The sequence below is a fragment of the Heliangelus exortis genome, chromosome Z (genome assembly GCF_036169615.1).
Source record: "Heliangelus exortis chromosome Z, bHelExo1.hap1, whole genome shotgun sequence".
NCBI lineage: Eukaryota > Metazoa > Chordata > Aves > Apodiformes > Trochilidae > Heliangelus > Heliangelus exortis.
In genome coordinates, this window is record NC_092454.1 from 67,114,563 (window position 1) to 67,137,912 (window position 23,350).

At 38.6% G+C, this 23,350-nt stretch overlaps 1 protein-coding gene across 2 annotated transcripts in view; it reads left to right on the forward strand.

The window, feature by feature from the left end:
* The window catches only part of ATG10 (autophagy related 10), an 82,998-nt gene that overhangs the window by 56,332 nt on the left and 3,316 nt on the right, over window positions 1-23,350 (forward strand). For both annotated transcript variants that reach the window (XM_071730384.1, XM_071730385.1), the window contains exons 5-7: window positions 4,288-4,385; window positions 22,527-22,624; window positions 22,905-23,024. In XM_071730384.1, coding sequence (XP_071586485.1) covers window positions 4,288-4,385; window positions 22,527-22,624; window positions 22,905-23,024 — 316 coding nt within the window. The remainder of the gene's footprint in view (window positions 1-4,287; window positions 4,386-22,526; window positions 22,625-22,904; window positions 23,025-23,350) is intronic.

Genomic DNA, 23,350 nt, shown 5'->3' on the forward strand with positions numbered 1-23,350 from the left:
GCTGTACCATTCAGAAATGGAAGCCTTTCTTTCTTTTCCTGGTTTCTGAGAGTACCAAATAGGTATTTGAAGAAATGCATGAACCCCTGCTGCTATCTGATGTCAGCAATTAGCCCTCTTAGAGACAGATGGTATAGGCAATTAGCCTTCCCCTTCAGTGCTGGCATCAGCCAGATGGGCTGGGCTAGGTCCAGTAAGCTTTCTTTAATCAGCAGAGTGTTTTCCCCTTTTCTTAGTTCTAAAGATGTCAAGGAACTTTGTTTTTTTACTGAACTATCAGTGTCTGAGCCTTACTTTAAAAAACCTCTTATACCAACAGTGAGGTAGCAGCAATACAATCACAATAACAATAAGAGGTGGGCACAAGCATCATTCAGGAGTTATCCTGCATATGGAGAAAAGAATGGCTTGTCTCACACTTACTCATTTTTCCTACAAAAGTAGAGGAAGGGTCATGAGTGGTGGCTATGCACTGGAAAGAGAGAGCAGAGCTAATGAAAGTCAGTAAGTACTGCAGCCTAGTTCCTCTAGAAGAGAGAAGGAATGGGATTTTCTTGTTGACCTGTTCAAAATGTTACTGGCTCTCTGACATGTAGATAGATGCTAGTCAGTGGTTAGAGAGAGGGAGCTTGTAAGATAATGTAAATTCCTTCCACCCTGGAGTCATGACTCTCATTCTGTGTTGAGCCTGACAGATGCACTTTCTAGCCTATAGGTTTGCTCCCTGAACTCAAAATATTGTAACCACTATGTCCTTGCTCAGAAAATTAGCTCCTCCTAAGACGCCGTCCCATATGAACTGATTTTATCATGTCTTTGGACATAAACAAAAGTGAATAATTAGTATACTCAGATACTCTCCTAAGCTGTGAGGGTGTTTTTTCTTTTGCAGCAGTGGTTTCTTAAGAGTGCAAAACCCTAATATTTATTTGGAAAGTATGGCAGAATGAAGCCTCAAAACAGTTCGTGCACTGTTTCATCACAAGTGTCAAATAATCTTTAATTGGAAATCTAAGAAATTATTTAAAGTCCTCAGTAAACATCAAGAAAGCAGAATACAGTGACTTGGGAATCCTGAAAATTTTCTCTGGAGATGTAGATGAAATTTGTATGCCTAAAGAATTTCTGCTCTTTCCAGAAATTAAGGTGCCAGGTCAGTGGGGAGCTGCAACTGCTAAGTTTGAATGCCACACACCTTGCTCCTGTGAGGAGGCATTAAGCCATCTGATTTTTAACTTTGTTTTTTTATGGTGACATAAAGTAACTGACCCCAAGTGGACCATCAAGAAGCCTTTCTCAGGAAATCTGCTATATTGTAGGCAGTTTAAATAATACAAATCTGAAAGGATTTTTAGATAGATTGGGATAGAAAGGCTGTAGTTCTTGATAACTGTTAAGGCAGATAAACTATTGAGTTCCAGCCCATAATGGAACCAATGGCAGAAGACAGAACCCATACTTAGGTCTTCTTGACACCCATCCTTTGTCTCCTTTCTCTCAAGTGTCTTAGTTGGTTACTTGTCAGGTTGTTTTGACCTTTCTTGCTGGGTAGATGTCAAGTGTGTTGTATCAGAGTCTGCATTTCACAGAGGCTGGGTTAGTACTGATAAGTTGTGTGCCAGACTGGTGGCACTACAGGCAGGGAGATCCAGACAAAGGTACAGTAAATCTTTCCTGATTCACAAGCAGCTATTTCCTTTCACTATCTGGAATTATTTATTGAGCTGAATTATACAAAATGTATATAATATATCCACAAACTTCCACTTCTCTCTGCACACCTGCTCCCAGCTAGACTTGGGATAAAGCTTGGGGACAACCTGCAAGCACCTCAGCAGCTGTGCTCTTGTGGGTGGAGGATGAGTAAAAGTGTACTGCCGGGTGAATCTGGAGCCTTCACTTCCCTCTCTTGCTGATGCTGCTGTTTCCTTCTTTTTCTGGCTTAACTTTTTGAGTTCAGCTCCATCAGAGGAAAGGATGGGGCAGGAAGCACAGAGGCTGCTTGGCTCTGCAAGGTGGCACACTGGCCCCCTGTTGCTAATGGCAACAGTGACAGGATGCTCGTCAGCCCAGCTGGGTATTGGTGGTCTTGGTGAGCTGCAGGAATGTGTAACAGGGCTGCTAAACGTATTAATATTGGAAGCCCTAGGAAAAAGGGGTCTGAAACTGCCTGAAGAGTACGGATGTGTGTTTTGTGCAAATCTGGGAGCTTGCAAATGAAATTCGTTCTCTTACAGTGTCCTAAGCAGATGACCACACAAATTGAGGAGTTTTAAAATATAGAACAGACCTCCAGCCAGATTACCTGAAATGACTCATTCTAGCAGTCATTTTACCATTTAAATGTAGCTATTTAATTATATTTTACATTTTTATGTTTTATTATTTTGTTTAAATATTGAGAAAAAACTCTTTCAGTGGACTTTAAGGTCTTTACTGCACAAAAGAGGATGGGGAAACTGCCCATCTGCCCCATTTCTTTTTGTAAGGATGTTGTAGGTCCCAGCTCTGTAGCTGACACATCTGTTTTGATACTGGTAACATACTCTCCATGCAGCATCTGGCCTCCCATCTTCTGAGCTAGTCAGTTAAATAAGAATTTAGCTGGTACAAGAATTTATGGGAACACAGTTTTTGGAAGCATTTATGAAAGCTTACTTGGTTTAAAAAACACAATTCAAATTCATTAAAAACTTAGTGGATTTTATTAAAGTAGTGCAGAAAATTCAAAATGTAGGGAAATCTAAATCCAGGCATATTTCAGTATGTAATCATCAGAATGCCCAGATCAGATTTTTGCTCCTACGTAAAACATTGTAATTAGTCTACTAACTATTTAAGTAATTGCTGCCTGTCATTTCACTCTTATGTGAAGTCCATGAGGTGAAGACAAACTAAATTTTAACTGTAATATGATTAATGCTTCAATAATATTTGATAGTTTCTGTAAATTACATTAACAGTTTGAGTAATCCATTCCATGTGTATGATCTGAATTTAAAAGTGTTAGTACAAAAATTCACAGGTACAAAAAAAATGTACTGAACAAAATCTAAAGAGACAAATTGAATTTTGCCTTAAAAAATGTGTTGTTCTAGATAATATGTCTGCACTTTATCTGGATTGTCTTTGCAGGTTGAACAGAAAAGAGAAAATGGCAAGTATGCATGGCTTCTCATATTACCTGCACACAGATGATCTGAGCATAATTACATCCTTCTGAAGTTAATTTATGCCTTTATAACAGATTTCTGAGCAAATGTTAGACCATCTCCCTCACACCTCTGCTGTCTGCCAGCTTGGGACAGAGGGCATGATGGTCTAACAAGTCTCACATTCATGAGGATTCCACAGTATAGCTGGTTAAGATGCTGCAACCCCTTCAGATACTTTTTTTTGCCACATGCATCTCCTCTATGCTGCTCATATAACTTCAGTGCTTTTTTTCATAAATATGTGCAGAAAATAAGATAAAACAGAGGCGGTAGGCAGCTGGTGTTAATTTATATCTAAACATGATATTCAAATGTTAATTGGGTGAATAAATCTTGTTCATTTTGCAGACATAAAAATGTCAGTAGAATAAAACTATCTGTCACAGAAAAATGTTTTCTGACACCTAATAAATGCCAAGATGAAACTGCTTGTGAAAGTACATCACAGCATTCTATTGTTGTTTGCTAAAAACAAATATTTGCAAAAAATGACATGCTTATTTTCTAAGAGCTTTACAGTAGTATCTTGGCATAATTCTAGCATCACAACTAAAAACTTGATGCAGAAAAGCTAAATAAATGCAGCTCCAGAAAAAAATTATGGGCATGTTAGTTACCAAAATTCAGTAAACTTTTGTTTGCAGAATTATATTCCTTAGATTTTTTCCGCTCTTTTACTATGAGTTGCATGTAATTATATGAGACAAGTTTAATGATAATATTATTTTGTCATTTAAAATCTATGTTATTCAAGTGTTGTTTTATCAAAGTTGCTTTGATTTCACACCTTACAACTAGAACAAGAAGTTGTTACTCTCAGGTAAAAAAGAAGACAGCTGAGCAGGGAATTTAAGATAGTTTCATATCTTGAGTTCATATCTTAAATCTTTCATATGGCTTCAGTCAGGATTTGAGCAATGCTGTCTTGGAGTTATAGGGGCAGGGAGTGGCTCAGTGTCTCATTTTGCTGTTACTTCTTCCATTTTCTTCCAGGTAGCCAGTATTTTCAGATACACTTTCACTGTGCTGTGTTAAGAGCTTTCACTGTTGGTGTTTTTCTCCCCGATCACAGATGGAAGACCTTTAACTCTGGATGAAATATGGAAAAGTGTTCATGCATGTTACCAGGCTCGTCTGCTGGAGGGGCCCTGGGACACTATTACACAGCAGGTGAGAAACCACTAGTCCTTTACAAAACTGATGAATGCAATGTATGTCTGAATCCTCAATGGCCTCAATGTCCCCTCCTGGACACAAGTAAAATTTATAGAAGTCCAACTGAAGCTGTGCTGAGCCAGTTACCAACCGTAGTCCTGGATTTTGAAGAATACATAGGTGTCACCATTGAAGACTTTTCCCCTTGCAAATGCTTTTCCAAAGCCAATCCTGAGAAAGTCAGGCAGTTTGTGAGTAATCATGAATTTGAGTAAACACAAAAGTAGACTTATTTATGTAAGTAAAGTATTTTAGAGCAACATTTCATAAAATGTCTGCTAATCAAATATCAACAAAAAAAAAGTTGTAACCTCCAATTTTAAATAGTGTTTAGGAGAAGGAGATGAAAAGGAGATAAAAGAGAATCCTTAGGAGAAGGAGGTAAAATTGGTCTCTCAATGAAATAAGTTATTTTTCACAAATGTCCTTAGGAATCAGTAGTCAATGAATGCCATGTTTCACAAGCAGCAGCAGATCAGTAACCTTTGGTGTCACTGCCTTCTTTTAGAGCTATTCAGATTGCTTTTGTTTAAAGTGGTTTTACAGTCACCAGTTCATTTCAGCAATTATTCCCAGACTTGTGATGATGGCTCTGTTAAAAACAGTCACACTTGTTTGAGGAAGATGTTCAGAGATGTGTCTGTTGCTCTGATTTCTTCCCTCAGCTCCAGGTCTCCATTGCAAGTTTGGACAAAAAAAGGAAACTCTCCAGGTGTGAAATTTTTATCATCAGACAAAGATGTTAATGTGTCCTTTCTTCCTCTCCTTTCCTTCCTTGAATGTTTGGTCTTAGCTGTTTCTAGGTACACAGTTCTCTTAACAACAGCAGCAGGCACAACAGGGATGTAACCTCTGCTGGGTTCTACAGGTGTTTCCTTAATTCAACTAATACAAGTTAACTACAGGATGCCTATTTGTAGGTGGTACTCAATCATGTCAACACAAGCAGTGTTTATGTTTTTGCAGCCATAGACTTTTATTTATATTATAATAGCTGCCTAAAGAACTGAACACGCATTGGTTTTCTGATGTTTGCTGTGAGTAACTGAGTTCCAGCTGTGAGTTTGCTGATTCTTGTAATACATGCTTTTACATTAAGTATTAGGTACCTGACTTTTCTACTGCAGAATGACAATGAGAAAATGAGGTTTTGTTACAAGTATGGTAGCAGATAGATGATTTTCTGCACAAGAGTGTGTTGCAGTTCAGATTTTTCAGTAAAGTTTTGTGATGTTCGGCCAAAGTTTCAGATTTGTAACTGTTTCTGCATAGAGAGCCAGAGGATTCAAGTAACTTTACCTTCACTGCATTCACCTTCTTGCATTCTTCCTGGACCAGTAACCCTGAGGTCACCTTAGGTATCTTTAGGGGCTGACATCTCTGGTATTTCCTTGCTGAACTGTTCTGGGCTTGTGTACTGTTTATATTCCCACCTGCAAAACTCTGCAGGAGAATCTGCCATGTGCACTCTGGAGATGCTGTGCCTCCTCTGTGCTCATGTTATCCTGTGGCCTGAAGCCACATTCAAGCTCCTCTGTAAAAAGCAGTCTTTCTGTTTGTCTGAAAAGCACTGCAGCAAATGACAGCTCTGTATAGGTAATAAATCCTTATGCAATTTTACTGAGAATAAAGTGTTAACAGTATGTTTGGAATGTGTAAAATCAGAGTGATGGAAGCCAAAAGGAAAACCAGGTCACTCCCACCCAGAGATTATTTTTGCTTCTTAAGGAACAGGAAAGTGAAACTGTCCTGCATCTAATAACTAGAGATGTGTGTGAGAAACATACACACATAAACTTGCAGAAACAGGTTTTGGGGTGGTATAATATTGGAGTGCTGAATATGTTGTCTCTGTGACACCTTTTCAGAGGCAGGTCAGCCAGTGTGAGTCCAGTGACAAACAGAAACCCAGATGTAGGGAAAAACATTTTGAAGAAATTAGCAAAGTTACAGCATCAAAATACTACTGAACATAACATTCCATTAGAAAAAGGAGATTACAAACTAAGGTGAAGTCTTCATCCAAGGGTAATACAGACTGCTCCTCAAGCTGACAGCACAATACTGGAACTGCTGGCAGGTGGCAGGAGCCAGAGAAGTTCAGATCATCCATCAATTCCCCTACACAATTTGGCATAACTGTGCTCTTTTCTATGCCATTTGTACGTGTGCCTTCTCCCTGAAGACCATGTACCTGTGGCTGAAAGCCACTGAATTCCACTGACTCCAGTGAGGTTAGCATGCTCTACATCAGTACTGAGCTTGGTCCAGAGGCCTCAGCTGTGTTCCTAGGTTGGATTATGTACTTTCCCACATGGCTGCAAGAGAGAGCCTCCATGAGGGCAGCTTTAAGAGGTCTACAGTTTTAATTTTAGATGAAAAGAGAAAGGCACCAGGCAGTGCCTGGGTGCATTTGCTGATGGCCGTTCTGTCAAGTGATGAGACACAGGAATGCCTGGTTTGTGGAAGTGTACATCCATGGAGCTGAATCAGAGCAGGGGGAAGCACAAGTGCAGTTAGCAGTGTCAACATTCATATTTTCAGTTCCAGCAACCACTGGTGCAACAAACACATCCCCTGGTAAACTGAGAGATGTGAATACCAGTCCAAACATAAAACAACGATAAAAATCACTGCATTCTGAAAGAAATGACAAAAGATAATAAAACTGTACTGTAAGCAATAATACTGTAAGCAAGGCTCAGATAAACACAAGAGTTAGGTTTTTTTCCCCTTAAATGAATCAGGGTTCTGAATTGAAATATGGAGTTTCCTCTTCCTTTTCTGCTGACCCATTTTGTTATGTGGGTTAGGCTTTGCCTGCAGGGACATGGATTGTATAATGCAAATCACTAGGCAAACTCACCAAATCAGGCTTGAACTCTCAGTACACAAGAACAGCAGGGAGAAACCATTTAGAATTTTGCTCAAAAATGGATAAAGATTTTAAATTCTGCGTGCAGTCCACCACTGGGAAGAAAAATTGAGATTACATCCATTCCTGCATTATGATACTTAACTTTTAACTAGAACTGTTTTTTCACTTTAATTCAATAGTTGGCATCTAGGAAGAGAAGGTCATTTTTTTTTTTTTTTTTCCTCTGAGAACCAGGATCTTACACTAATCATTTGAGACTTACATTCCATATATTTTTATGAAATGTGCAGGCCATGCCTGGGTACAGTTTTGATGCAACTACAGTCTGTGTGGTAAAATGACTAGAATCAGGAACTGAGATAATTCCTGAACTCCAGATAATTTAGCTTTTTGGCAATTACATTGCCAAACCCAAAATTTAGGTACAACCTTTTTTGTTACATTTCATCATTGTGGAAAGTCACACTCCTTTTCAGAGAAAGCTTCTTCAAATATTTTACTGACTGGATTATTTTTGTTGCAAAAAGCAGAAGTCAGCTAGTTATTGTCTCATAAATGAATTAATATGATAAGGTTGCATAGTATTTTATGATGATAATTGATAAATGGTGATGATTTAATTGCACTTCCTCTAGTAATAATCTTAAAATGCTCAAATGAAGTTCCTGTGATTGGCTTTCTTCTGACTTAAATCTCCCTGGAGTCTTCAGTCATCCCTTTTCTACATCCGATGATAACTTGCTTTAGCTGTTTTAAATAATACAAATCAATTACAAGACACAGCTGTTTAACAAAACTTCTAAATGTTGCTGCAGGTCTCTGTGGGTATTTCCTGATGGATTATAATGACATCAATTTAGCACACCCGGTAAGATCTGTGTGAGCTGGAAGTAGCCTAATTCTACAGTGACAGGAAAATTAAGGAGTATTTATGGATTACAGTTGCATTTCAGAGCTGTTGCCAACTGTGATTTTCACCTCTTTTTGCAGACTCATAAATGGCATCGTGGACATTGCATGTGCATCCCCTGAATAGTTTACTTGTAACTTGGTGAACACTTTGAGCTTATCCTGCATTTCTCTACACGTAACATCTCTTAGTTTTTTTGAATTAATAGATGTTATAAATGTATTCTGTACAAGAAGCTCCCTTCCTTGTCTTTGTAGCCTTTTCTAAACTGCAGGCAAGCAGCTTTCCTCATTTTTCCTTCAGCTGGATTTTCCCATTCATCTTGACTTAGGATGGAATCCCAGCCCTGCATTCCTCATACCACTGTGCTGCTGTGTAACCTCCTAGGCTCCTCCAGCTGTCAGCCCTAGTGTGTTTCCTGACTGCATTGCTTTTTAAAAGTATTTATTAAGCCAGTTAGCAATCAGCCTTAAGAGCAAATAAGTCATCTTGATATTTGGAAAAGAGCAGGAGAAAACACAGGTATGTCAGGTTGAAAGAAGTTGCAAATAAGATGAATGTAAAAATAACTCCAAGGGTCTTGAAGATATTTCAATTAGTAGTAGAAAACCAAAGAACATACATTCTCCAAAGACTCTATCAAATGTATCCAGCTAAAAGGAAGTTACAGTAAATAGGAAGAAAACTCTAGAAAAAGAATGATGACCTAAGTCATTGTGATAATGGATGGCAGTAAGAGAGACACATTTCTCTCACAAGTACACTGATATTCAGCAGAGGAGTCCAGTACAGTTTTAGGTTAAATTAAAGTGGCATTGTGTAAAACAGCTGAAACATAATGGTCCCTCTTAGTGTAACTGAACAGAAGATCTATGACATTAAACTCCAGATATGAAGTTACATGAGGCATGGTTAAGTAGGCAGTGGTCCAAAAGTGCTGTAGTCAAATGCTTAATGATTAAGTAATTTGAAAAGAAAAAGACACAATAGGAAAAAGGTTCTAAAACAACAAATGGGAAGAAATTTTCCTTAATTTAAAGGTGAACATATTTTACTATGTGTTAGTGCAGGATTTAACAACCAGAAATTAAAAGAAAAACCAAGGATACGTGAAGTTTATTTAATCAGTAAAGTCTAATTTTTACCTTTTATCAGTTTGGAAATCTCTCCCATCATGAATGAGAGATGTGAAACAGCCATAATCTCCACATCCAGTTGAATCATTATTTTCTCCTGAAGGGAATGTGAATTGCTACAGGATTGATGATATAAACAGTCATGTTTTGGTGAGAGACCATAAGACCCAGTTACTTCTCATGAACATACTGAAATTTGTTTAAAAAAAGTAGAATATTTGTAAGATTGGAAAAAAATGGGTAAAGACACTAGTATTTTTCATCCTTTGCCCTGATGGATATTTTAAAAGTGCATACAAAGTAGAACAACTTCAATAGGAAAGTGAAGCATTCCAGCCTCTGAATACCATGTAGATCAATAATGGACCTGCTCTCCTAGGGAGTCAAGACATTAACTCTAAATCAAGCAGAAAAGAAATGTTAATCTAGGCCTCTTGTATTTCAGGTGAGTCCTCTACTTGCTTGTAGAGTTAAGGGGAGGTATGTCTGCCTTCTTCTCTTTCTTTTTGGTGTGTTTGTGCAGGACCTGCTTTGCCAGTTCCAGTTTTGATGCTTGTCACTTGTGCAAGTCTGTGTCTTAGTTATTTGTTTTCCTGTGTGGCAGAAAACTAAAAAGAGAAATTTAAGAGTTGATGGATGAACCTGATGACAGTCAGTACCAAGTACCACCAAAAATTTTGAGTGTGGTGATGTCGTAAAGCTTGACCTTCACCTGAGAAAACAAAGTCATAAACACAATCAAGTAGGTGTCCTAAGTCTTAATCAGTGCCTAGTGGTGGTGAAATGTATAATCAGATATCCAAGGAAACAAATTAGACAACAAACCTGACCCTTTTTAATCAAACATGTTCAGATACAGTTATTTCTGTCACTGAAATGTGAGTCAGAGCTGTGAGTGCAGGACACTTCCTCCAGCCAGAGGAGTGGACATGTTTCATGTATGATACCATAGAATCATAGAATGCCAGCTTGGGAGGACCTCAAGGAATATCTAGTCCAACCTTTCTAGGTAAAACTACAGTTTAAATGAGATAGACCAGCACCCTGTCAAGCTGAGTCTTAAAACTGTCCAATGTACAGGAATCTGCCACTTCCCTTGGGAGAGTATTCCAACATTTAATTGATCTCATGGTTAAAAATTTCCCTCTGGAGTCCAATCAGAGTGTCCCCAGAAATAACTTTTCTTTTCCATGTGATTTCATGTAAAAAGGGAGTTTCCATCTTCTTAGTAGCCTCTCTTTATGTACTGGTACATGGTAATAAGGTCTACACTAAGCCTCTTCTTATTAAGGCTGAACAAGCCCACTTCTCTTAGGCTTTCCCCATATGGCAGGTTTTGCAGTCTTCTGATTCTCGTGGCCCTTCTCTAGACCCTTTCCAGCCTGTCTGCATCTTTTTTTATACAAATAACAATGTCTGCAAATGCACTTCCTGTCAAAGTTTGTTTCTTATTTGTTGTGTTTCTTCTGTTCTGTAACCTTGAATATGAATTCTTAAATATGGGGGACCATTATCGTTTGTATGGTGGCCTATTAAAAATGTTCCACAGTGCTTCAATTCCTAGCTTAATGGCTCACCTTCTGTAACTCTTAAAAAAGTGTGGATTTGTGGATACCAATGCTAGTCAGGTGAGGAGCAAAGGTGATTCTGCTGGTTTCCTTCTGTGCTGTTTATGTGTCTTCAGCTACAGGCTGTTCAGCCCATGTTTGTGTCCTCATCTACAATGAATGAGACCATTTCCATTTACTAATATCACTTCTACTACAAAAAGGAATGAGGTAGCAGCTCTGTCCCACAAAGTGTTGATGTTAACTTTCAGAATAGTAAGTGATAAGAAATTCGTCTGTGTCCATTTTTTCTCAATATTCTTTTCTCAGTTTCATCTGACTGAGGTTTCCCTTCTTTCATTTGATACTTAGCAGGTAGTTGTACTATAATTTCTCTTACATGTCTGTTCTGTCCTAAACTACCCAAATAACAGCACAGAACTGCACTATTTGTATATTAATCTGGAATCAGTTGTTCTTCAATATCCAGGTAAGAATCTGGAAGATGTATTGTTCATAGTACTTCAATAATCCTGTCCATTACATCACTTAATTTATAGCAGTGTTAACAGAAAAATCAATAAGCATTATTTCTAAAATGTCAGGGATGTTAATGGTGTGATTTAAAAAAGGAGAAAGATTCAAAACTCTGAACAGAACACATTGATATAGTGTTGTAGAGGCGCATCTTGCTGAAATTGTGGTAGGAAGGATTTAAATCATTATGGCTCAGTCATCTTGAAAAATGTGTGTAGGTAGCTATTCTTAGACATACAAATCTTTCTTGCCATATTGTGGGATTTTGCTAAGTGGGGGATGCTGTGTACAGTGTATCTTAACAGAAGGTTGCTAAGATCACTCTTAAATCATTTTGAGTCGTATCAACAGTTGTTATGGATCCCCTGCTAATATTTTTGGAAAATAATTAGTACAATTTATTGAGGAGAGGGAGTCCTACCAGTAAAGATTGGAGAGCTCTTTTATGGGGAAAATCTTAAGAATGGGTGGGTATTTATCTGCAACTAAAATTTTCTGTGGTGTATTGAACCTCTGTGGTTTAAACCAAGCGGTTGTGTTGCACAAGTTACCAAATAGGTTTTATTTTAAAACTAAGCATTAATTACTTATGTGTTGCTGCCCTACAGTTTAATCATACTTTCCCAGTAAGACTTCATGGACATAAACATAGTGCAACTAATTTCATAGAAGGAAAAGACCAAACAGTGGACTAACACTAAATAATGTAGGTTAAATATGGAAGCTTAATGGATAGTTACATGCTGAGATAAAAAGCAGTAGGAGGATGCTTGCTGGTTCGTGGGGCACAGTTCAGGAAAGACTTTCAAGGCCTGGTACTGTTTCTACTTAATTGATCAGTTATTCTGAAATGAAGTTTCAATAGTATTTTCCACACAGATTAATTAATCGAATCAATTACAGTGTAATAGTATTGATTCTCTTGATTATTTCTACTTCTATAGAAAAAACTGTTCCAGTGCTACAGACTGTGTTTACAAATAATTTATCTAGCAGTGGGTTTGCTTCCACAGAGCTTCCCAAGCACAGTTTTTGTGGAAAAGGTTGTAATAGCATGTTCTCTCCCTGGGCTGCTATTACCCTGCAGTGACCTCTGACAATTCACTACTGGAATGAAGGTGGTTACTGAATATTTGCACTTAGTGAACGATTTTGTGAAAGATTTTAAAATACACAACAAATTGATTGCACAATATGAAAGAAGTAGGTATCACAGATAACACATTCGACTCCATTTGAAAGGCAACTGGAATGTTTACAAGGTGTTGAAAACTCTGTAGCAATTTCCATTTTGGTTTTCTGCAGCAAAGGCTTTTGGTCAAGCTCTTTGGCAGATTTTTATTTTAATAAAAAAATCATTACAAGTGTCATTTAAATGGTAGTTAGTATCCATGTTAACAGAAAGCAATATATGCCTAAGCACCTGTGCTCTCAAGTTGTGAAAGCAGATGGTATCAGCAGTTCAAAACCATTTAAACAAATTCATGGATTCACTTGTCCATAAATGGATGCAAAATTACCAGGCAGGAATGTGTCCTCCATCATCCTTCATACAGCAGTTATGCTGGAGAAATACAAGGGGAGTGAACTACAGAAAGAGGCCAGCCTCTTGTCCTCCCAAAATAGCCTTTCTAATCTAACTGCTGCTGCTGGAGACAGGATGCTGTGCTAGATGGACCATTGGTCCATTCCAGTCAGACACTTCTAAGATTATTTTTTAAGGCACTTTCAAAAAAGAAAGTGAACTCATCCAGTTCAGCCAAGGAGATAATTTACTCCATGTACTCAGGCTTGTAAATGAAGCTGTATACAATCTCCAGGAACACCTGAAGGCCAACCAGAGCCCCCTTTAGGCTCTTCTTTTTGTGTATTTTATTTCTGATTGCATAGCAACCCGAATCAAGTACAAGGAAAGAGACCACCAAAAATCCCCCTGAAGAGTGGGAACTGTGGCTCCTATAGACACGATGTGTTAAAACTTCCATAAGCTGTAGCTCTTCTCTGGTCTCAGAGGAGAGAGAGCTCAGCATTTCAGTCCTGTGTTGACCACAGTGATGTGATCAAAGTCTGTTCTAAACTGAATACTGCTTTCGTCAAAGCATTTAGCTGCAGTCTTGAAAAGGGCACTTCAGCCTTGCAGCTGCAGTGTCCTTTTGGCATTTACTGCTGCCCACCTGTGTCATGCCAGCATTTGCTGTTCTCAGCAGGTGGCTGTTAAATCTCTGACTACCAGATTTCTTGTAGAGATCTGTGAGTACCTTGGGCAAACTTCTGGCAGAGCTGGCTTTTAGGTAGTACAAAGTTTGCAGCATTATATTGAGCCTGTCAAGACAATTACCATGAGTATTGACAGTCCTACTGTGTCCATGTACAATGCTGGATTTTCAGTTCCAGTAGTGATTCAGAATACTTTGTCCAACAAATGTTGTTTCAACTTAAAGGTAATATAAGATGTTTTGACTGCAGGGGGAAAGCATCAGCTGCTATAGGGAGAGATGAGGAACACATAGAATCTTCCTTTGGACTGAACTCAAAATGATGTTAGGTCACACTCCTATACATCATTACCTCCTTATATTTGATACAGTTAAACTGGTGTTCTGGTGCTCTGCTCTAGAAGAAATTTGCTTTCCATTCATTACCTTGCCTGTCTTCTGACTTTCACTGCTATCCATTGTACTACCTTCTTGATGAGCTGTAAAGAGGAAGTAAAAATATATGCCACCCAATTTGCTGACTACAATATTTCAAACTTGAAAGTCTTATGGAATCTCTCTTCCCAATATCTTTTGTCCAGGAATTCCTGGGATTATAGAGTGAATCCTTTTGGGGCACATTTGTCAAATGCCAGCATGGATATTTTTTTTCTTCACTTAGTGTTTTTTAATCAGAGTAGGAAATATGTTTCCAGCGTCTTTTCCATACTTCCACAGCTTGTTGGATCTTTCAGTTTTGCACCTTAGATGAATTTCTTAACTTAAGAACAGATTTTAAATAGTAATTAATTAAGACTATATGCTTCATAACTAAAATGGTGACAACTGAATTAATCATATTTTGGCAAGCAAAGAAGAAGAATCATCTGTTTATTTTCTTAGGAAAATGTCTGAGATGCCATTTCTTGACAATATAATTATGAACCTGTCAATTTTTAACTATAAAGTTTTCTTAAAGAATCCTAAATGCAACTTACATGCTTGTGAGAAGTTTCAGCTTTAGAAGCATAGTACTGTCTGAGTGTCATCTAGTGCCTTGATTCCTCTTGTTCTTAAAGATTCAAACCTTATTATATCTATGTATTTTTATATATAAATATATTTAAATATAAGCACTCCTGGCTCTTCCTGATGAATGTTTTTCTTGTCCTGCATTATCTCTTAGGTATGCCTTTCAAGGGTATTTTACTGGCTGTTAAGTACCTGTTCAAAAATAATGAAGTTATTAATTGTAAAAAAAGAATCAATAACCCTTCAAAACTGTAAATATTCTGTAAAGAATCAGGCTTATAAAGAGTTTTTGAGGATGAAAGACAAAACAGATACTGGTCATCTCGTTATATTTTGTATTCTATTTTACAAGTATTACAGTAATAAGTTATCTCTGCACAAAAAATGCATGTGAACATAAGATGTTATGTCAGTCTTCTCTGTTTTTATCATTGTCCTAGTTATAGAAATCACTATATGGACATTATGTTTTGACTGCACCTTAAATAAGAATGGCCTGAAGATGTAAAGTAAACTAAAGCAGAACTTCTATTTAAACCCATTTCCATCTGTCACCTTTGGAAACACTTGCTTCTGGCAAACTGTGACTTTCTAACTTGCACTGTGCATTACACAGTGAAGTAAAGCTGTCTTCAGAGTCATGGATAGAGGTGTTGTTCCTCTTTTGGATGCACCTTGATAGTTCTGATAGCTTTAAAGATAGACAAGCAGGACTGATGTTTTTGTGGCATCAAGCCCTAGACATGCTCAGCTGTCACATTTAGCAGAAGCCACAGCTGTCAACATGAGTAGCAGTGAGTTAGCAATATGGAAGGGATCTGTGCATGAAGCGTGGTGGTCAGAGCTCTGTCTGAAGGAAAATTTGGTTTTATTGCAAGATGTAGTCAAGAAGCATCATTCAGGCTGTGATCAGCCATCCTTCGTGACATTAGCAGGTTTTTAGGTTGTCCTTAATAAAAAGAGCAACTTGAGGAGTGGTTGTTTCTTCAGAACCTGTGTTTCCACCTTTGTAGCAGTCATGGATTTGGAGCAGGAGGTACAGAGCAGTGGGTGGGGTTCATCTTTCAGAAATTCTGGCTGTCTTAAGGGTACTTCTGTTCACATTGTAGGATCTGCCAAAGAACTCTGTTTTCCTCAGAAAAATTCAGCTGTTTGATTAGTTGCCTGTTCGTCGTATTTAGTTAGTTAGTTACTTGGACGTCATATTTCATGAAAGAAGGATGGGATCCAGCTTAGCTGGCTGTCTTGGGTTACTAGTAGTAAAAATATTAATAAAAACTTTAGTAACAAGTTAGTTGGTATGTCTTTTGAAATACACAGGGAGCAGATACATTAAATCATAAGGGCAATTTCAACTGCTTGTCTGCAAAGAAGAACTTGAACATAAATCAAAATCCCTCTGCAGCCTTCCAAAACGAGGTTACAGTAATGGCAGAAATTTACTTTTTTGGTTTAGTTTGCACTTCTTTGTCTCACCAGGGTCCCTTCATGTTTTCCCTTGCTCAGTACCATTGCAGATTTATTTTGATTGTCTAAGAAAATGCAGGAGAACAGCAGTAGTTGCACTTTCATAGTCATTCTTCAGCACTTGTTACAGACAGAAGTAGCTTGTTTCATCTTGAACAGGCTTAGCAGTGGGAGTACTTCTCTGGGATTTACAGAAAAGTCACAGAAACTTTCCTCACTTATATCTGTTGGACGACTTAGCTACTGCTTGTAAATTGAAATCAAGGCAACTATAGATATGTTACCTGTCACAGGTAATAAACTATCCCATGCCCACTAGGATAGATGGCTTTTTTGGAGTTGATGAGTTTTCTGGCTATTGCAGCAAGTGCATTTTTTTCAACAGCTGTTTTGCCCGCTCTGAATTTTTTTATTTTTTAATTACAATTTCTCTGTAGCTAATACCAATTCTGTTACTAAAACATTTTTATGAAATGGCTGCATTAGTGACCTATGTCAGTAGGACGGAGAAGCTGCATACAATTAGTATGGTAACAATAGCTTTATTATTATGATCTATACCTTCCATCACAATGCTAGAACTTCAGTGCATAATTACAGTTCCTTAGTACTGCACCTGCAACATAATGATTCTGTAGTAATAGAGTCTCTTTTATAGTAACTCCATTATTAGAGGAAAAACTTCTGTGATGAGAATGGGGGAGAGTGAAGTTTGGAACATTTTTCATGTGACAGCTATTGCTATCCTGGTGCCACTGCAAGTGTGGTTATTGGTCCTTGTAAACAAAACGTGTGTATACCCATCTGGCTTCAGTGCTCAGGCCTCAATTTTCTACTGTGAATTCAAGTAAATAAATTACTTACAGTATAATAATCTTGAGTGAAGGATTTTTACTTTAAAAAGACATTTTTCAGTAAATGTGGTCAAAAACTGGTGAAAAGGGAGTAACATGCAATTCTTTATTCCTTGTACCACTATTTCCATTTCCCTAAATGCAAGAGATTATGGATGACATGTTTTATTAGTCCCACCTTCCTTTTCTGACCTGATGACTGGGGTTGTGAACACTGCTGGGAAAATTTCTGAAAAAGATCTGTGCTGGCTGTGGTGTTTGATGGTAGTATCCTCTACCAAAGTTATGACACCTCTCCATGAGTTTATTTTTTCAAAGCAGCATCATGCAAACTGGATTGAGGACGAGGCAGTGTCAGGCACAAATCCCTTGCACTATCATAATAGAGAGACCATAAATGTTTTGATGGATGCTTGAAGGCAGTTTAATGTGGCACTGGAGAAAACAGAAGCCATTACTACTGGAAGAGCTCCAGTTATGACAGAGAAAATAAATGGTGCTGTTACAAGAGATGTACTGACAACAAAATACTTGCTGGTTTGGGAAGAGAGGAGCAGACCACAGTACAGATACCTACAGGCAATTACCCATTACCTAAAGTAATGTTTATTTTTAATTTAAATTTGACATGGATAGTGTTTCCTATATGCACTACTTGATAAAATGACATAATCCAGTCTGATAGAAGTTTTATGCTTAGTTGTTTGTACAAACTATCCAGCCTTTGATACTGTTCAGATTCATGTCTTATCACTTTGCCTTATTACAGGCTCTGCACAGGAGAGGGGACCAAATTAGTTTTCTAAATCTTTACTCTTGATGATCCTGTGAGGGACAGTCCAGCTCCATGAGTAAATGATGACGGGACAGATGCAGGCTGGCTGGTCAAGCCTTCACATCCCTGATGGACTTGACAGGAAGAGGCCTTCTTACACCACATAGAAAAAACTGTTGCTCAACTGAAATGTTTTTTTTCCCAGCCCTCTGGGAGCCTCCAGAGGGAGGCTCCCTCTGGGAGTGGCATTCATTTTTTGTTGTTGCTGAGGGTTCGGGCATACTATCTGACATAAACCTCAGTGAAGAGGTTTAAGCTCATCAGTTTAACCTTACAAATGAAGCCACTCAGCACCTACTCAGGGATGTTTATAGTTGCACAGATAACAAATAGTAAACTGTTGTGCTGCCAGTGCACAGTCACATTCAATCTTGTGTAGTATTCCTACACAGAATTACATTCATGTGCCATCTACCCAGTTAAACATTTCACATCTTTCAGCCATCTGTCATTTGCATGGTTTTGTCTGAGAGGAGTTGGAAGTAACAACTACAGAAATGGGTACAGAACACCCTTACAAATCTCTCTGGAAGTCATCTAATAAAGGGGTCTTTCTGCTGAAAATAAACGAAGCAACATTTTTAGATCTCAGATTCAATGGAGCTGCCTGTAAAGGTTTTATTTCCTATGAAAGTTAAATCCACTGGCTGAGAGGGATATGCAGATGTATGGTGGACCTCAGCATATGATGCTGAACAGTGTTATGAATGTGCCTCTTGCATAAATAGCTATAAGTTCATAGATAGATATAAGAAAATAATGCTTTTGTTTTCAAATAAACTGTATGTCAGTGTATTACTGACCAGAAGTAATGGACAACCTGCAAATGGGTTCTTGCTGTACAGTGCCAGTGATTAATTTTGAGAATTTACATGAAACTGCCACACTTTACTCTCTAAAATGCATCTCTACGTGACAGATTGGAAAAAGTTTAATTGTAAACTTAAAGTGGGAGGACTCATTTATACTATTTGAAGTGTGAAGGTTTTTTGCATGAATTCCGAGTAGGACTTTATATTTTTCATGGAACTGCAACACCAGCTCGTGGATCAGGCTAGCTGAAGGTTAGTATTGCTGCCCTCACATTTCTCTCAGGATGTATTCCACTGCATGAAGAATATAATCATTCCACCAGATGACTGCAGCAGGTAGTAAACATGATGGTGAAGCTAATGTGGCACAAACTTCCATTCCTTCTCACACTCTTGGTAGTGTTTGTAAAGGACTTTGGATTCATCATACTGCAGCCACACAGCTGTCTCTCAGAGCATGTTCTGAAGTACAAGTTTCCTGCTTTCCTTGACTTTAGAGCTGGCCACTGTGGTGACAAGATAAACCACCATCTTCAGTTCTGGACCTATCAGCAGTGGCTTCCAGCAAGGGCATTAATTACTTTGACTGTGCAGAACCTGACAGTTGTATGTACAGGAATCAGTTCTAGCAACCCCCAGCCCAGGACAAATCTGAACTGCTGACCTGACAGTGACAAGGTGCTGTAGCACATTACCAATTCTGAAATCATTTAGGGCTTTGATAACTCTTGTCTTTTTACTGGCAGCTGTCTGGTACTTCCTCCTGGAAGTTGCTGTGTCAGTGATTTACTCTTGAGTATACATTAAAGCCTCACAGGGATGCCATTAGGTAAAGGATTTGGAATTCAGGATCTGACTGAATCAGATGTGGTGCTCTCAAAGTGTTTTCCCTAGTGCTCAGAAGCTCTTCTTCCTGCCTCAGCCTATTCCCTTCGTAGAGGCTCCTGATTAATGGGTCTTGGCTCAGGATTTCTTTTAATCCTTTGTGCTTTTGTGTTTTTCCTATCAGTGTGTGACATACCTCCTATTTTTCAGGTTTTGAATAAACAGTAGGGCATATTTGCAGTTCTATGCCTTTTGTTTATGGTAAAAAAGATACATAGAGCAAGCTTATTTAAAAATTCTGACTTTGAATGCAGCTGTTTCTCATGACATCATGCTGAAGGATCTGTGTAATAATGAACTTCGGTTTCCTGGATTAGAGGTAAACAAATATGTGACAATGCTCAGTTTTCAATAATGGCAGCCAAAGCATCTCCTCCTGAATGTGCCTACACACAGCTTCAGTGCCATTCTCAGAGTCTGACCAGGGAGCAGCATGAGTTTAACTAAATCCCTGTGTCATTTCGTTGTTGCCATTCAAAATTCTGTGGATTATAGTGAGATTTGCACCACCCCTGCACAGCTGTTATTTCAGGATGTGCATGAAGCAATCCATGGTAATTTGAAGAACAAGGAGACGAGCTAGGAAGAAGGTTTCCCTTACAAAGACCAAGTGTTCTCAGAGCCTTGATATTAACCCAGAAGCTGATGGCTGGATCCTGAAGTAAAAGCCTCTCTATTTACATTTTCTGGATCCAGAGGACAAGAAAGATCCTTTCTACACATTGAAGAAGTAGAGAGCAGAGATTTCAGGGTATTCAGAGTGTGAGCACCTCTATTACATTCTCATAAATCACAGATCAGTGCCAAAGATGGTTGGATCCTGTGTAGCAGTGCACTCTGCTTTTTCATATGGACATCCAGTTCTTAGAATTTGGGAATTTTTTCAGTGTCACTGTCATCTTGTAACAAGAGGAAAGATGTAGAATATGAAGTTAATAAGGTATTTTTAAAAATCAGGTCTGGCCTCCATTTGTCACTCCCTGGTGGTTTGCTGAATCATGAAGTGCACGACAGAATCAAATACCAGGTTACAGGATGGTTGTGAATGCCTTGAGGCTGAATATTCAGCTTTGGGAATTATCTTATTCCTTGGGTGGAGTGTTAAATCACTTAAAGCCCATATTATCTTCTCTGTTGTTTTTGGAAGTGTATGCTACCTCTTTATGCTCTTTCTTTCTGTAAGGGAATTGGATGAAATTGCTACCCAATCTAATTTTGGTTTTATTTTGCTTATTATTATTTTAAGTATTGTTAGCTATCCTTTCTTTTCTTATCTTTGATGAATACCTCACAATCTTTGGCACATCTTACGTATTTTCAAGAATTATTTGGAGACCTAAGCTAAGTTGAGCTACATAGTTAGAACAGAGCTTTAATTCAAATTACTTCTTTCTTTTTCAATGGAAAACAGCATCAATTCACTTTTACCAACAGCAGATGGTAGCCTTCTTGTGGTAGTTATCTGTCTGCAGTGGTATGTAAAAAAAAAAAAAAACAAACAACCTTCTGAGCATTATTTTTATGTTCTTAAGCCTCTGGAAGTTTTTTTAAGTCCTCTTAGACGTAAAATGCTTGATCCTTGTGAGTATATATTCTCAGAACAAGAATCAAAAGTCCTTTAGCTGTAAGAGACCCTTTTTAATATTTAATAATACAGAACATGTCCTGCTTGCTGAATGTGACAGGCCAGGATTTCTCTTTAGGCAAGGGGTTGGAGAAGGAGGTTTTACTGTCTAGGAGGAAGACTCACTCTGTCAGAACCTTCTCTTCAGTGCAGGCAGTTTCCTACATGCTAAGATAAAATGCCATCACAGAACAAGGGTAGTTTGGCCACAACTGTATCAACTTCAACAAGGGAAATCTGTGTCAGAGCATGGGTGCAGTATTCTTCTTTGCCATCGAGAAGCAGAGCCAGCACAAGAAGCACATCTGAGGAAAGAGGTTCTTTACCCAGGATAAAACACTCTTGTTTTAATCCTTGCAGTCTGCCTCTGCTGAGGCTCTGGCTAAGCATCATATCATCCTCTCTGGGATCCCTTTCTAGCCAATCCCTGCTGTGCTGTTATGCCCCTTGCTGTGCATGGGGATGAGGTAGGATTTGTTTATTTTGATGCAGAAGTGGTGACCTCAGTGGAATTAAAGAAAAATCACTTCCCTGGGGGGTGGTGCTTGAGAAACTCAGATATGATGATCTTGTGGTATCACCCATGTAAGTGCTGATGAGATCACTGTTAGGGCTTTGCATTGGGTGCAAGCTTGATTAAGTCAGAACACATCTACTGTTGAAGTGCTGTCTGGAGAAGAACCCTTCTGGAGCATTGGGTTGAGTTTTCAGCAGCACTGTGTGCAGTGTGAAGGCAGAGAGGAAGAAACAGAGCCTGATCATGTAGGGAGTGTGTCTGCAGATTATACTGTCACTAGATCATTTTGTCTTTTTCCTCAGGATGGTGCTGACTGTGCTTCTTAAAGAACAACTGTTTTAGAACATTTTTCTGTAAATAGCCTAAAATGAGAATATGCATCATATGAGTGGAACTCCAGGCCACCTTGAGGGCTCCTCCTGCATGCTCCCCCTCACCGCCTCCAGAATAAACCATGTTTACTTTCCAGCACCAGTTTGAGAAGATACAGGAGTAATGGGTCTAGATTCTTAAACAGGTTTTCCATGGAGTGGAACATTACATTTGATCAGATACTTCTTTACCCAACAGCTTTGCCTACTTGCAATCAGGTAATGCTGATACAGTAGCTTGAGTCATTTTTGGAAGCCATTACATCTTAAACAAAACGTTGGCATAGCCTGCTTGGTGACCTTACTTCCATTTTAAGATAGGAGGCCTCAAATCTTAATTTGTTAATGGCTATCAGTAGGGGTTTAGCAAAGTAGGTTAGGATCTGAACTGAGAGAAGCTGCATCATAAGTGAGCCCTGCTTTGTGTTTTCCAAATACCAATGGTGTAAGTTTGGTCTTCTTCTTGCATAGTAACCCAAGTGATATTCCCTCATAGGAACACCCTTTGCTTGGGCAACCATTTTTTGTTCTGCACCCATGTCGGACTAATGAATTCATGACTTCCATACTGACTGCTTCCCAGAAACACAACAGGTGAGAAACCCTACTGTGCCTTGCAAACCTCTATGCAATGCAGATAAAGTTCATCAGCCAAGAAGTGGGAATGGTCAAAACATCGAGAACTGTTGTTCTTTTCCAGAATAAGAATCTGGATTGTGACCTAAGAGCTGAAAGTTAAAATATATTTGATACAGATGAAACGAAGGAGTAGCCCCATCTGAAGTTACTTTAAGACTGCCAAGTGTGTCTGTAATTCAGAAGGGGTTGGGATAATATGTTTGTGGTGATTTTTTGTTGTTTGTTTTTTCCCTAGACACACAAATTACATTATATTGTGGCTCAGTACTGTTGGCCCAGTGGTGGGTCTAAATTTGCCTCTGAGTTATGCAAAACTAGCACATGAGCAGAACACAAATGCTGGTTCAGTTGGAAGGTAAGAAAAGATGAAATCACCATTTTTCTCTCCCATTCTCCTGTGAAATTAAAAAGGTCAGATGGATAACTGGCAAAAACATTATTTTCTCTCTTGGAGCTGTTGGTTCAGTTCATTTAGGACTCCACTTTCAGTATTTTTTTGCATGGCTGCCTTATTGCCTTGCTTACTTTGCACTGAAAATTGTGCTTGGCCCATTTCTGACAGCCTGACTGTAAAAAAGTCTCTGATGTCCTGGGGTCTTTCCCAGTTGCATAAAAACATTTTACTGTGGTCCCTCCAGCACATAGCTTGGTGGTGGGACCTACTGGAACTCTGCTACAATG